Raw genomic sequence first — 15,359 nt, forward strand, 5'->3', positions numbered from 1 at the left:
ATCAAAAACACCCTCTAGAGAAGTTCTTGACTTACCTTGCTTAAAGTTTATCTGTAATTAAAGTAGAAGCAACACAGAAAACCAGTCTTCTAGAACTAACTTTAACCAATAAGTAAGAGTTAATTGATGGAATTGAGGCAAGTAGATTTTGGATGACGAGGTGAATCCTAGGAATAATGCATCATGTATTCTAGTTTTAGAGAGACAGATTTCTAAAAACTAAAGAGTGTGAAGGAAGAGAAAGATAAATCAAAAGGAATGGGGCTCTCCAAAAGAATTCTGAAAAAACTGTAAATTATTCTAAGGAGCTTGAGATATGTTATACTCTCTGAACGTAGAGCTTTAAAGGGCACGTAGGAAAAATAAAAGATAAGGCATAAAACCAAGAATAAATTCCAAAGTTTGCCATGGATATATGAAGAGTTTTAGGGAGTTTAAAGAGCAGAACGAATTACCAATTGGAAAGCATACTAAAGCTGAAAAGCCTTTTTAAAAAGTAGCATTTGGAGGGGAGGGGCAGGGTGGTATAAACTAGATAAATTTGATAAACAGCATAGAAAATAGGGATACTCTACTTCTGAGTGTTCTCTGAGAAATGTGAATTAGATGGTAATATTATAGCTACATAAAGTATTAACAATTGAACATCCCAGGTAATATTGATCATTGGAAGGAAGTTTTTTTGTTGTGTTGCAGGGCTCTGTCTTATCTTTGCTTATTCAACCCTTTAATTAATTAAATACTAATCTCTTGACATAGATTGCTTGCTTTTGAAATGGTGCATATCCTGTGACAGGATGGAACATAGGCTTAGATGTGTAAGATGAAATGTAGTGAAGCTAAATATTAAGTCCTCTTTATATCAGAAAATCAGTAACCAGAAATAAGATGCTGATTTTAAAACAGTTTATGTATAAAAGCACTTGACTTTTTAGAGAACTCAAAGTGTGAACGAGACTATATCTGCCAAAAACATCATTAATAAATGCACAATGGCAGGAATTCAGGGAGTGTTGCTTGCTGACTAGTCATCCCATATGTTGAATGTGGCCTTCGGTCCTAACCATTCTATCATAAAAAGACATTGACAGTCTAGAGTTTAGCCAGAGAACGTCACCTTTCATCTAGCATGGTATTGCAGGGAACCAAAACAGGGGCTAAGAGGACTGAGGTCACATGGCTTTAAAAAAAAAAAAACAAAACTAATGATGTAATGTATGGTGATTAACATAACAATAAAAAATTTTTAAAAACCTGTAGTTAGGAAGAACTTGAAAAATATAAGTTAATATTATTTCCAATCTAAAAATTTATCAGATTGTATTGCTGAATTTTCAGGGTGGATGTAACCATTTTTGAAGACTTCTTAAAACCCATTAAAATGCTTAACTTTGTAATCATTCACACATTCATATGTAATTATATTCACAGATATTATATCTCCAACTAACAATTTTTACTTATTACTGTAGATCATACCTCACTCCTGTTAGAGATGAAGAGTCTGAATCCCAAAGAAAAGCAAGATCTAGACAAGCAAGACAGTCTAGAAGATCAACACAGGTATATTTAATGTGTATAATATATAAAACTTAAAAACAAATTACCTCTCTTTCACTTCTCTGTGTCATTGGTGGTGCCTTGCTGGCTCAGTTGGAGATCTGGGGTTATGAGGTCGAGCCCCACGTTGGGTATAGAGATTATTTAAATAAATTTTTAAAACCTTAAAAAAATTTAAAAGGGATCAGTGTCAGTATATAATGTGGGTTAATCTTAAAAATAAAGATTGCATTAGCAATCCTGCCCTAGCCTTTTGTATATGGTCACATTTGTTAATATTATATTTAATCCAATTAGCATATGCCTTTGTATGTCTTTGAATTTTTCTTTTGTTGCTAAGATGGTGTCTGGCACAGAGTATTCAGTAAGTGTTAATTAATCAATATGTCTGATAATTATTAAAGAATTCTATGAATATTTGGAGTTGTGGGGAATAGGTCTATTATGTTAGATATTTCAGACCCCTGATGTGCAAGTATGAGGAGAACGTCACTGAGTCTAGTTACTGTCTCCTTCACCTCCTTGCCATTTTAAGTATATCTGATATATCACCATCCTTTTATGCTGTGCCTGTCCTTTCCTACAGTTGAGGAGCTTCCGACCGGATTCAACTCCTTGATCCTTACTCTTACTCACATTTCAAGCTGAACCATTTGCTAAGATCTTAACATATTTTTTCTGTCTTTGTACCTTTACTCCTTGAAATCTAACCTGTTCTTCAAGGCTTATCCTTCAAAAATTATTTTTTTACTGAAATTTTCTCTGCCAATAAATACATAAAAACAAATACATATAAATTCAGCATATAAACAATATTTATATCAGTTTTTCCTTCTTTTCTGAACTTCTTAGGAGTTCATGTGTTATTTCTGTCATCTCCCCTTTGTTTTTGTTAATTTCTTGAATATATAGACTATTTATTACACATACTTTATATCTTTCCCAGTACCTGTTATTGTGCTTGCTCACGATGATTCTTCATAGAATGAATGTGACTTGCCAAGTAGAAATTCTGTTTCAATTTCCAAACCAATTCCAAACATGTATATTTGACTTTAATACATTCATATTAAATTTGTCTACTTATAAAATATTCCTTTGAAACAAGCTATAATGCCTCTCATTATTAAATTTACCTTTTTTGTGTACAGGGAGTAACATTGACTGATCTTCAGGAAGCTGAAAAAACAATAGGAAGAAGTCGTTCTACCCGAACCAGAGAACAAGAAAATGAAGAAAAAGAAAAAGAGGAAAAAGAAAAACAGGATAAAGAGAAGCAAGAAGAAAAGAAGGAGTCAGAAATATCAAGAGAAGATGAATATAAACAGAAGTACTCTAGGACATATGATGAGGTAATAGTACACCAACAACACAGCTGGGTCAAATGGTATGAATAGTTCTTGTGACTCAAGTACAAGAGATTTACATACCAACAACCATATACAAAATACTCAAAAGGATTTTAACTAGAAATCTGAATTATTTGGAGATGATTAGAACATTATTTTTCCTTTAAAATGAATTTAAGTGTTTATATGTTTTTAACTATTTAATATTTTAGATGGGTATTAATTTTAATATTTCACAGACTTACCAACGTTACAGACCAGTATCGACTTCAAGTTCAACCACTCCGTCCTCTTCAGTTTCTACCATGAGCAGTTCACTTTATGCTTCAAGTCAACTAAACAGGCCAAATAGTCTTGTAGGTATAACTTCTGCTTACTCCAGAGGATTAACAAAAGAAAATGAAAGAGGTAAGAAAACCAAATTTTGAAAACACTGTTTCCTACAAATAATCCTTTGAATCTTTTTTTTTTCTTTTGTAGTTCAACAGAAAAGGAAACAGCATTCTAAACTGGGAATCATTCTGCTATTCTTTCAAAAAGAATATGATGGATGGGAATGAGAATAGTAGAAAATAAAAATAGAAATTATGTAGTCTGGCATTGATACACATATCTTTATAATTGAAGACTTCACAAAAATTTTTATGTCCACCAACATAGGAAAAAAGTCAATATAGAAGAACTGATGGGAGACTGTTTCTAGGAACAGTATATTAGTGCCTTAAGTTATTTCTTACCTATTGTGTGGATCATAGTTCTTAAATCGTAAATTCCACACCTATTGTGTGGAATTGTTTTAAGCTAAAATTACCTACACACGTAATGTCCTTGCTAAAACAAAATTGTTTTTATGCTTGCTTCTTGAGAAATTTCTTTTTAAGATATACGGTGGCATATTGATGATCACTATTAACATTTCCTATCATTTCATATAAACTTCCTATTTAAATTTTAATAATTCCTACTTTAAATCAGAGGTAGGTACTACATAAAATCATTTCTGTATGTAGGCATTTTATATTTTAAAAGAAAATCTCATAGTATTAGTCATGACAGTAACAATCATCATATAGGATAAACTTCAGAAAACTTTTTCTTAATTTTCAGCTTTTTTTTGGTTAGAAATATTTGTTGTTTTTTTTTTTTAAGATTTATCTATTTATTTGAGAGAGATAGCATGCATACATGAGTTGTGGGAGAAGCAGAGGGAGAGAGAAAGAGAATCACAAGCAGCAGACTTGGCTGAGCACGAAGCCCAATGCAGGGCTCGATCCTACAACCCTGAGATCATGACCTGAGTCGAAATTAAGATTTGAAATCAAGAGTCAGAGGCTTAACTGACTGAGCGCCCCCAGGCGCCCCTTCGGTTCTTTAAACCACTGAGTGTGAGGCCCACATAATGTTTGTAAAAATTTTGAGCCAATGAAAGTTTAGATTTTCATCTTCTATTGAAAAATTGGAAGATTTAGCAACAGTGCGTCTAAAAAAATCTCACCTATCAACAACTGGCTAGAGCCAAATAGCAGCCCTGCATGACTTGGAATAGTGCCCTCCTGACCAGTTTTATCCATTTATGTTATCTGGATGGCCACTGTAGACATTGGAGTTTGAGATCATTGCTGTAAGCCAATTCCAAAAACAACTCAAAAACAACTCGAAAAAACCCTCTTAATACTATAATTTTGGAATTTCTTTTGCTGTAACTCCTTGCTAATGACACAAGGAGACTTTTGAAAAATAATTTTTAACATTACTTTGTTCCACATAGATGTCTGCTTTTTAAAACAGATTTAAAGGCCCTAATATCTTTTTAGTATATAAGTCTGAAGCTATTTTAACTTCCCTAGGAAGGAAACAAATTTTGAGGCTATATTTTTTTATATTGGTTTGTTTTTAATAAAATATAAATTATTTTTTTCCAGAAAAGGTTTGTTCATAGATACTATTTAATAGAAATGGAATGAATAGTGTATTTATTTTTTTATATTTATTTATTATTTATACCGAATAGGGGACTGGGAATAGTAGAAACAAACTGATAAATTTGGATGCCTGCTAGTTCTTCCCTCACTAAGAACTGGTTTCCTTGAAGTGTTAACTTTGGGTTTAGTAAGTATCTCCCTATCAGACATTAATAACAAGTCCTATTCTCTTCATAGGATTCAATTATTTTCTATCCAGCAAATAGTGTGTCTTTTAGCAAAAGTTTTGTATTAGGCGCTAGGAAAATGAAATAATTAAAATTCTTGTCTTGATCAAGAACCTATCCAATGGGAGATACAAATACATGTTTAAACCAGGTGTTTTATAGGAGCACTGAGAGGGACAAAAAATAGTTGATTGGAGAATTTTAGAAGGCTTCATGAAGGAGATTGACTTTGAATTGTTACTATATTTTTCTTATAAAATACCATCAAGACACATTACTACCATGTGCTTCATTGTAATCCTTAACAGAGGGAGAAAAGAGAGAAGAGGAAAAAGAAGGAGAAGATAAATCACAACCTAAATCAATCCGAGAACGGCGGCGACCGAGAGAGAAAAGGAGATCTACAGGAGTTTCATTTTGGACACAAGATGTGAGAACCTATTAACATATAACTACTTGATAGTATACTTAATTTTTCCAGAAGTACATGCTAATAATTTCTTACATACCTCAGATTACATATTCTTTAGGTCATCACTATGTGTTTTGAGTCAAGTTACTAAATCAGAAAAGTTCTTCTTTATAAGGATAGTTAATGAGTACTTAGATTTTTGGTATTACTGAAAAGCAAGAGTTCTGTCCCAGTTTTGGAATAAAAATAATAGCTAATAGCTACAGCTCAGGAAATAAACATATATATATATAGAGAGAGAGAGAGAGAGAGAATAGAGAATTGTATAGTGGCTAAACTGTTTTACCTTAGAGATTCTTTGAAAGAAAGATGCTTTACATATTTTATTATTATTATTATATATTAGTTTCAAGTATACAATGTAGTAATTCAACAGTTACATACGAAATGCCCACTACAATGAGTGTAGGAACCATCTCTCATTATGCAGTTATTACAGTATTATTGACTATATTCCCTATGCTGTACTTTTCATTGCCTTATTTTATAAATGGAGGTTGAACCTCTTAATCCCCTTCATCTTTTTAACCTGTCTTCCCATCCCTTCTTGAAACAGTTTGTTCTCTGTATTTATGAATCTGTTTGTTTGTAATTTTTTGGACTTTAGAGTCCACATAAAAGTAAAATCATGTGGCATTTGTTTTTCTCTATTTGACTTATTTCACTTAACATAATACTCTCTAGGTCTATCCATGTTGTTGTGAATGGCAGGATTTCGTTTTTTATGGCTGAGTAATATTCCATTGTATATATTTCCACATCTTCTTTATTTAATCTTTATTTAATCTGTCGATGGATACTTGTTACTTATTGTAACTTATTGTAAATAATGCTGCAGTGAACATGGAGATAAATCTGTCTTTAAGGATTAGTGTTTTAGTTTTCTTCAGGTAAATTACCCAGTAGGGGGATTACTGGATAATATGGTATTGCTTTTTAATTTTTTGAGGAAGCTCCATACTGTTTTCTTTTCTTTTCTTTTCTTTTTTTTTTTAAAGATTTTATTTATTTGACAGAGAGAGAGACACAGAGAGGGAACACAAGCAGGGGGAGAGGGAGAAGCAGGCTCCCCACTGAGCAGGGAGCCTGATGTGGGGCTCGATCCCAGGACCCTGAGATCATGACCTGAGCCGAAGGCAGACGCTTAACAACTGAGACACCCAGGCGCCCCTCCATACTGTTTTCCATAGTGTCTGCACATATTTGCATTCCCACCAACAGTGCACAAAAGGTTCCCTTTTCTCCACATCCTCACCAACATTTCTTATTTCTTATATTTTTGATGCTAACCATTCTGACAGGTTGCAAGATAATATCTCATTGTGGGGTGTTTTTTTCTGCATTTCCCTGATAATTAGTAATGTCAAGCACCTTTTCATATATCTGTTAGCCATCTGTGTCTTTTTGGAAAAATGTCTTTTTGATTCTCTTCCTATTTTTTAATCAGACTTTTTTTGGGGGGGGGGTGTTGAGTTGTATGCGGTTTTTATATTTTTTTAATATTAACCCCTTACCAGATAATATTATTTGCAAGTATCTTCTTCCATTCAGTGGGTTAGCCTTTTCATTCAGATGATGGTTTCCTTCATTGTACAAAATCTTTCTAGTTTGATAAGTCCCAATTGTTTATTTTTGCTGATGTTTCCCTTGCCTGAGGGGACAGATCCAAAAATATACTGCTTAAGGCTGATATCCAAGAATTTACTGCCTGTGTTAAATGGTCTTTAATCCATTTTGAGTTTATTTTTGTGAATGGTATAAAAATTGTCCAGTTTCATTCTTTTTCATGTAGCTGACTGGTTTTCCAGCACCCTTTTTTTAAGAGACTTTTTCCTTATTATATACTATTTTGCTCTGTCGAAGATTAACCATATAAGCAGGGGTTTATTTCTGGTTTCTCTATTCTGCTCTGTTGATCTGTGTGTCTGTTTTTGTGACGGTACCATAGTGTTTTGATTACTATCACTCTGTAGTATACTTTGAAATCTTGGATTGTGATACCTCCAGTTTTGTTAAGATTCTTTCTCAAGATTGCCTTTGCTTGTCAGGGTTATTTGTGGTTCCATATAAATTTTAGGATTATTCTAATTCTGTGAAAAATACTATTGCTTTTTGATAGAGATTGTATGAATTTGTAGATTGCCTTGAGTAGTGTGTACATTTTGACAGTATTTTTCTAGTCCATGAGCATTGTGTATCTTTTCATTTGTTTGTGTCATCTTCAGTTTCTTTCATCAATATCTTATCATTTCAGAGTACAGGTCTTTCACCTTCTTGGTTATATTCATTCCTAGGTATTTTATTCTTTTTGATGCAGTTGTAAATGGGAATTTTTTTTAATTTCTCTTTCAGCTAGTTCATTATTAATGTGTAGAAATGCAACATATATTTTTGTGTATTGATTTTGTATCCTGCAACTTACTGAATTCATTTATTCTAATAGCTTTCAGTGGAATCTTCAGGGTTTTCTCTATGTGGTATGTCATCTGCAAATAGTGACAGTTTTACTTATTCCTTACTAATTTGGATTACTTTTATTTCTTTTTCTTGTCTGATTACTGTGGGTGGGACTTCCAGTACTGTGTTGAGTGGTGAGAGGGCATATCCCTGTCCTGTTTCTGATCTCAAAGGAAAAGCTTTCAGCTTTTCACAGTGGAGTATGTTAGCTGTGGATGGGTTCGTCACCTGTGGCCTTCTTTATGTTGACTTATGTTTCCTTTAAAATTTTATGTTGATAATTTTTATCTTAAAAGGATATTGAATTTTGTCAAATACTTTTTCTGGATCGAGACAATCATTTTTATTGTTCATTTTGTTAATGTGTTATATCATATTGATTGATTTATGGATATTGTACCTTTGCATTCCTGAGATAAGTCCCATGCGATCATGGTGAATAATCCTTTTAATATATTGTGTATTTGGTTAATATTTCATTGAGGATTTTTGCATGTATGTTCATCAGTGATCTTGATCTGTAATTTTCTTTTTTTGTGTCTTTGTCTGATTTTGGGATCAGGGTAATGCTGGCCTTATAGAATGAATTTGGAAGCATTCCTTCCTCTTCTGTTTTTTGGAAAATTTGAGAAAGATAGGTATTAGTTCTGTAAATATTTGGTAGAACTCACTTGTAAAGCCATCTGATTCTGGACTTCACTCTTTGCTGGGCATTTTTTGAATACTGATTGAGTTTCATTACTAGTAATCAGTCTGTTCAGATTTTGTTTTCTCCCTGATTTAATCTTAGAAGATTATATGTTTCTAGAAACTTACCCATTTTTTCTAATTTGTTGGCATGTCGTTTTTTATAGTCTCTTATAATTCTTTGTACTCCTGTGGTGTCCATTGTAACTTCTCGTTCATTTTTTATTTTATTTATTTCAGTTCTCTTTTTTTCTTGAGGAAGCTGGCTAAAGGTTTGTCAGTTTTGTTTCTTTTTTCACAGAACCAGCTCTTAGTTTCATTGATCTTTTTTATTGTTTTTTTAGTCTATATTTCATTTATTTCTGCTCTGATCTTTATTATTTCCTTCTTTCTGCTAACTTTGGGCTTTGTTGTTTTTCTAATTCCTTTAGGTATAAGGTTAGATTGTTTGAGATTTTTCTTGTTTCTTGAGGACAAGAAACTTGTCCCTTTTAAGACCATAGGTATAGTTGATTTTGTTTTCTAGCAAATACTTTTGTTTTTTAACCTTCATATCCTAGCCAGTGTATTGCTATAAACTTCCCTTTTAAGACCATAGGTATAGTTGATTTTGTTTTTTAACAAGTACTTTTGTTTTTTAACCTGCGTATCCTAGCCAGTGAAATTTTTTCCTTTTATAATTTTCTTATTTCTAGTTATGGCCTTCTCTTTTCCACTTACAGAAGTCTCTTTAACATTTCTTCTAAGGCTGGTTTAGTGGTGATGAAGTCCTTTAACTTTTTTGTCTGGGAAACTCTTTCTCCTTCAATTCTTAATGATAACCTTTCTAGGTAATCTTGGTTATAGGTTTTTTTCCAGAAGATTGTAGGTTTTTTCTGTGACAGCCTTATGTCACACAATCTCTTCTGGCCTGCAAAGTTTCTGCTGAAAAATAAGCTAAGCCTTGTAGGGTTTCCCTTGTACATAACTAGTTGATTTTAAGATTCCTTTTAATTTCTGACATTTTGATTAATATATATCTTGGTGTGGACCTCCTTGGATTCCTCTTGTTTGGGGATCTGTACACTTCCTGGATCTGGTTGTCTGTTCCCTTCCCCAGGTTAGGGAAGTTTTCAGTTATTATTTCTTAAAATAAGTTCTCTGCCTCTCTCTCTCTTCTCCTTCTGGGACCCCTATAATGTTAATGTTAATATACTTGATGTTTGTCCCAGAGGTCCCTTAACCTGTTCTCATTTTTTAGTTTTTTTCTTTTTGTTGTTCACCTTCGATGCTTTCCACTAACCCTGTCTTCCAGATTGCAGATTCATTCTTTTGCATTCTCTGATCTGCTGTTGACTCTAGTGTATCTTTCATTTCAGTTACTGTATTCTTCAGCTCTCATTGGTTCTTCTGTTTTCTTTGTTGAAGTTCACCCTTAGTTCATCCATTCTTCTCTCAAGTCTGGTGAACATCTTTATGACCATGACTTTGAACCCTGTATCAGGTATATTGGTTATTTCCATTTCATTCTTTTTCTGAGGTTTTGTCTTACTCTTTCATTTGGAACATAGTCCTCTGTTTCCTCATTTTGTCCTACTCTTTGTGTTTGTTTCTCTGTATTAAGTAGGTCAGCCATGTCTCCTGGTCTTGAAAGTAGTGGCCTTGTGTAGAAAGGGTTTTGTGGTGCCCTGTGACACAACCCTTCCCCCCACCCTATCAACAGAACCAGGCACTCCAGGGGTGTCCCCTGTGTGAGCTGTGTGTACCTTCCTGTTGTAACTAGGCCATGATCTGGGGGCACTGGTGGGTGGGCTGGCCCTCAGCCCTGCTGGCTGCAGTGACCAGCTGCGACTACTGCAGCTGCACTGGTGAGCAGTGCTGGCCCCCAGTGCAGCTGACTAAGAAGCCTGGCTGTAGCTGCTGTGGGTAGGCTGGTGGGTGGGACTGGCTCTCCCCTTCCCCAGGACAGGAGTAGCTTTGAAAGTAGTCCAGTCCCCACTAGGGCTGCCTGCTAGGTGTGATGGGACAGTAATCATTTCCTGGGGCACCAGTCCTGACCAAGGCTGCCCGCCAAGTGTTACAGAGCAGGAGCCACTTTGAAGGGGTGCCTGTCAGTGTGAGTGGATTGCGCAGGGAGCATCCACAGGGAGAGCTGGAGTGGGGTGAGCAGTGCTAGGAAGGTAGATAGAGGGTGTCAGAACTGGAGCCTGTGTCTGGCCAACTAGGCAGAAAGGGGTTGGAAATGATGCTAGCTAGTACCTCCTTTCCCAGAGAAAGCTCCTACAGCACCTCAAGCACATGCCCTAAAATTAGTAAGTAAATCTTCATGTCTAACCCAGCTGCTTTTCAAACTGCTGCCTCTGTGCAGGGTCCCGAACCAAATGACATAGTACAATAGCCCTTTGAAAGTGGAGTGTCCATTTCCTATAGCCTTCTGTCTCTTCCAGAGTTAAGCCCCATTGATTTTCAAAGTTCCTGGAGTTAAGTCCTGCTTATTTTCAAAGCAGGATGTTATGTGGATTCATCTTCCTCATGCAGGTCTGGGGACCTGCATGGTAGGGGTTGCCCAATGTGAGGCATGATTCCCCTTGCTCCTTGAGGAGGAGTTCTGTACCTGTGATACACCTCTCATTTGTGGATTGCCGTGTGGGAGGTTTGGTACCCAACTGCCTTTCTGCCCCTCCTACCCTTCTCCATGGAGCTTCTGTATGTTTTTTAGCAATGGAAGATCTGTTCTACTAATTTTCAGGTTGTTTTCAGAGTAAGTTACATTATATGTGGCTATTGCCTCAGTGTGTCCATGGAAGGAGATGAGCTCAGGATCCTCCTACTTCACTATCTACCCAGAACTCCTTAAGATGCTTTACATTCCATTTTCATGAATATGATTATATAATATACATAACACGGTGTTTGATAGAAGCAGTGCTTTGGCTTATCAAAGTATAACAATTTAATCATACAAAATTTTTTTTTCTTATCCCTGTTTGTATATATATCTGCCTAACATTGCTATTCATATACAGGAGAAAGAAGAACTATAGCATAGCACAATTAACATGAAATTTATGCTATTTCAATAGAACATAGAACTATAGAAGGACAAACATAATCTGTTTGGGTCTTTTCAGCCTCTTGGGTATTTTTTTTTTCCATTTTTCTTTTAATTTTTAATATAGAAGGTTCAAACGTACAAAAGTAACAGAGAAGTATAATGACCCCGCTCCAGGTATCCATTGTTTAAGCTAAATCCCTACCATCTCCCCAACTCCCATATTATTTGAAGAAAATCTATAGAATTTCATCTAAAAATTTTAGTATGTATTTTTAAGAGGAAAGGATTCCTTTTTAAAAATTACTAGAATTGTATTTTTTAAGTAATAAGTAGTCACAATGTGTATGTGTTACCATACAACAAATGATTACAATACCATGATCACATTTATTGTTAAGTAAGTTAACAGTAAATCCTTAATATTTAATATCCAGTCAGTTTTAATGTCCATTGATTCATATATGCGCTAAGTGGTTTGTTGTACTTTTATACTTTGCTGGTTTGGTTGGAATGCAGTAAGGACTATGCGTTATGATTCATTATATCTTTAAAGCCTTTTTTAATCAGTTTCTCCCTCTCATTTTTTTCCTTACAATTATTTTTGAATGAACTGGGTTATCATACCCCAGAAGTGTTGTTTAACACATTCATGTGGTTGTTTATATTTCCTATAAATTGGTATTAATTGGTAGCTGCCATTATACCAATTGGTAACTACCAGGTAGAGAACTGATCCCATTCTGGTTCAGAAACTCTTTTGGCAAGGTATGTTTGTTCATCAAGAAGTATATGATATCTGGTTGATTTTAATTGATTGCTCATTTACATTTTAATAACAGTAAAATAAAACCTCACAGTCTTAGTTAGCACCCTAACATAGTAACTCTTTCTTGTTACTTAAAATTATCTTTTTAATAAGTTGTATGCGTTAGGAGATTCATAGTCAAAGCTGTTTTTATTAGATAGTATTTATTTTTCCTGAGTTTTACTCAGACCAGCTCTCCCTTCAGAACTTCACTTTCTGGAATACCCTTAACTTGCATTGCAAGGATTCTTCCTGGGATTCATATTGGCAGTACTCATCTTTTTAACTTGACCCTGCCTTGAATTGTGTTCTAATTAGCCGCCAGAGCACAGGTCTTCTTTCCCCATCTTAGCCACATTTGAACCCATATCAGACAACATACAAAAAGAACCAAGAGCTCTGTCAAAGAAAGGGTGTTATGTAGTTAAGCAGCTTTTTTAATCTCTTGTGTTAGTAGGCTACCCCCCTTTTTTTTATTACTACTTTTAGGACCTCTGAACCTCCCCACTTTTTAAATTTCCAGTTCCTATGTTTTCCCATGAAACTGCAGTTTTTAAAAGCGATCATTTCATGATGTGGAATTCATATTTTTCTATTAACATTTATATTAGTAAATAAAACTAGCAACAGCACCATTGATTTCACGTGATTTCTATTTAGTGTGCTATAAACTCCCAAGAAATTTCCAGATGTTGATAAACTACCTAAATATAATTGGACTTTTGCACAAATCTTGCCAAGCTTATAGAATCCAACTTTTCTTGCTTAATATAATGAATTTCCTATTTTTGCTGCCCCATTATAGTTGAGTATCTAAATAGTACATTTTAAACTGTTAAAGTACATGCAGTATCATTACAGTATAAAATGTAATACCTTCTTCTGCTAAGCCTCCAGTTTCCTCATCCCCACTGTGAATGTGTTTCCTAAATCATGTTTTTAGGTAGATGGTATTTTTCCACCATTGTTAAGCTACTTAGATTGTGTCATGCAGACAAAATAAGGTTTCCTCAAAATAGGGTAGAAAAATTCCCACTTAAGAATCAGTTTTCCTTTTGATTTATTTCCTGGTAGATTTTTCTCAAGGGTCGTTTTAAATTAGAAAGCCCTGAGGCGCCTGGATGGCTCAGTTGGTTAAGCGACCGACTCTTGATTTCCACTTAGGTCATGATCTCAAGGTCATGAGATTGAGCCCCACATCAGGCTCCCTGCTCAGCCCAGAGTCTGCTTGAGTGTCTCTCTGCCTCTCCCCTCCCCCACCCCACATACCCCCCCATCGCTCGCTCATACGCATCACACACATTACTTGCATCTCTCAAATAAAAAAAATTTTTTCTAAATTTAGAAAAGCCCTAAAATATTTAAGTATCAAGTGTTTGAAATTTATTTTTACCTTTCTAAAGTAAATTGACAATATATTTTAGAGCGATGAAAATGAACAAGAACAACAATCAGATACAGAAGAAGGATCCAATAAGAAAGAAACTCAGGTAAAAAGCATTTTTTGTGTTTAGAAGTATTCATATTTTTTAAGGATTACTGTTTGCTTGTGTTTAAATTTATTCATGCAAGACAGTTAACTGCACACTGTACCTGCATGCTGGGAATAGACTCGGTGTCTCTCTGGGATCAGGGGTAAAGGGACTGGAAGGGACACAAAGAATATTTTAGAGGCGATGGAAATATTCTGGATCTTGATTATAGTGGTGATGTTCTGGATATATACAGCTGTCAAACTTACCAAACTGTATACTCTAAGTGGATAGTTTATTATATGTGATTTAATCTTCAAAGTTGAAAAGAAAAAACAAAAGTATCTAAAGGGATATCGAGAAGTAGTGAAAGGCAAAGTTACCTTCTAGAGAAGACAGTAGGTCTTTTTAACTTTCTTTGCATTTGTTTAGAAATTTAGTGCTCTAAAGAACTTTCATATTATCACAACTGATTGTACCAACAATCTTCTCCAAAAGGGAGAAGATTACTCAATAGTAATAAACTAAGGCAAGTTTGAATGACTTAAAAGGTTACATAACTAGCAAATGCTGAAAGATTCTTCCCACTATTTTCCCCCCTCTATTCCCTATTGTTTGGCTGTGGAGAAAGTGGACATCATTTAAAGAGCTCTATTCGCATAGGGGTGGAGCTGTATAATCTTCTAAGCTTAGCAGTATCTAACCTGAAATGGCATTCTGTCATATCATCTTTATTTTTGACTTGGAGTTCCTAAATAGAGCTATTGAAATGCTTTTCAGTCAGCAAGGATCTACGATAATATGAAGTGACCAGAAGTTGGTTACCTGTGCTATGTGACTGTGGAGGTTACTTTTAGGGCCAAGTTTCCTATTTTGTCCGGAAAGGTACCTTTATTTTATAATTAGGTACCCAGACAGATACTGAAGAATTAATTACTTCCAACAGTAAATTATTTGCAGGGTAAAGTTTTATCACTTTTAGACCTTTTGCTTCTCAGTTGTCCGCACTTCCCCAGTTCCCCTATGTCTCGTGTTTATTATATTCGGTAAACCCAACCGTTGTCTTCCTTTCCCAGTGTTACCCTATGAATTCCCATCTTTCAAGGAAAAAATAATAGGTAAACAAAAGGAAATGGGTTAGTAACCATCCCTAGTTGGCACTTCTCACTGCCTTATCACATAGACCCTCACCCATCAGGCTGGGATAGAAGGGAAAAGATTTTCTGACTTCAAAGTTGTGACCTTGAAGCATATTGATACTTGTATTTAAGTTTTACTGTTGAAATTATATATGAGATACATTAACATTGAGTAGAAAATTGTTTCTAAGAAGAAACATTTTCTTATTTCCAAACAATTTAAATAGGTTTTGTT

At 34.8% G+C, this 15,359-nt stretch overlaps 1 protein-coding gene across 1 annotated transcript in view; it reads left to right on the forward strand.

Annotated features, from left to right (window-relative positions):
- Window positions 1–15,359, forward strand: part of PPP1R12A (protein phosphatase 1 regulatory subunit 12A) — a 140,278-nt gene that overhangs the window by 108,146 nt on the left and 16,773 nt on the right. The window contains exons 15-19 of the mRNA XM_035729305.1: window positions 1,473–1,563; window positions 2,712–2,912; window positions 3,149–3,317; window positions 5,367–5,488; window positions 13,938–14,003. Coding sequence (XP_035585198.1) covers window positions 1,473–1,563; window positions 2,712–2,912; window positions 3,149–3,317; window positions 5,367–5,488; window positions 13,938–14,003 — 649 coding nt within the window. The remainder of the gene's footprint in view (window positions 1–1,472; window positions 1,564–2,711; window positions 2,913–3,148; window positions 3,318–5,366; window positions 5,489–13,937; window positions 14,004–15,359) is intronic.

This window comes from Zalophus californianus, chromosome 9 (assembly GCF_009762305.2).
Source record: "Zalophus californianus isolate mZalCal1 chromosome 9, mZalCal1.pri.v2, whole genome shotgun sequence".
In the NCBI taxonomy this organism is placed as follows: domain Eukaryota; kingdom Metazoa; phylum Chordata; class Mammalia; order Carnivora; family Otariidae; genus Zalophus; species Zalophus californianus.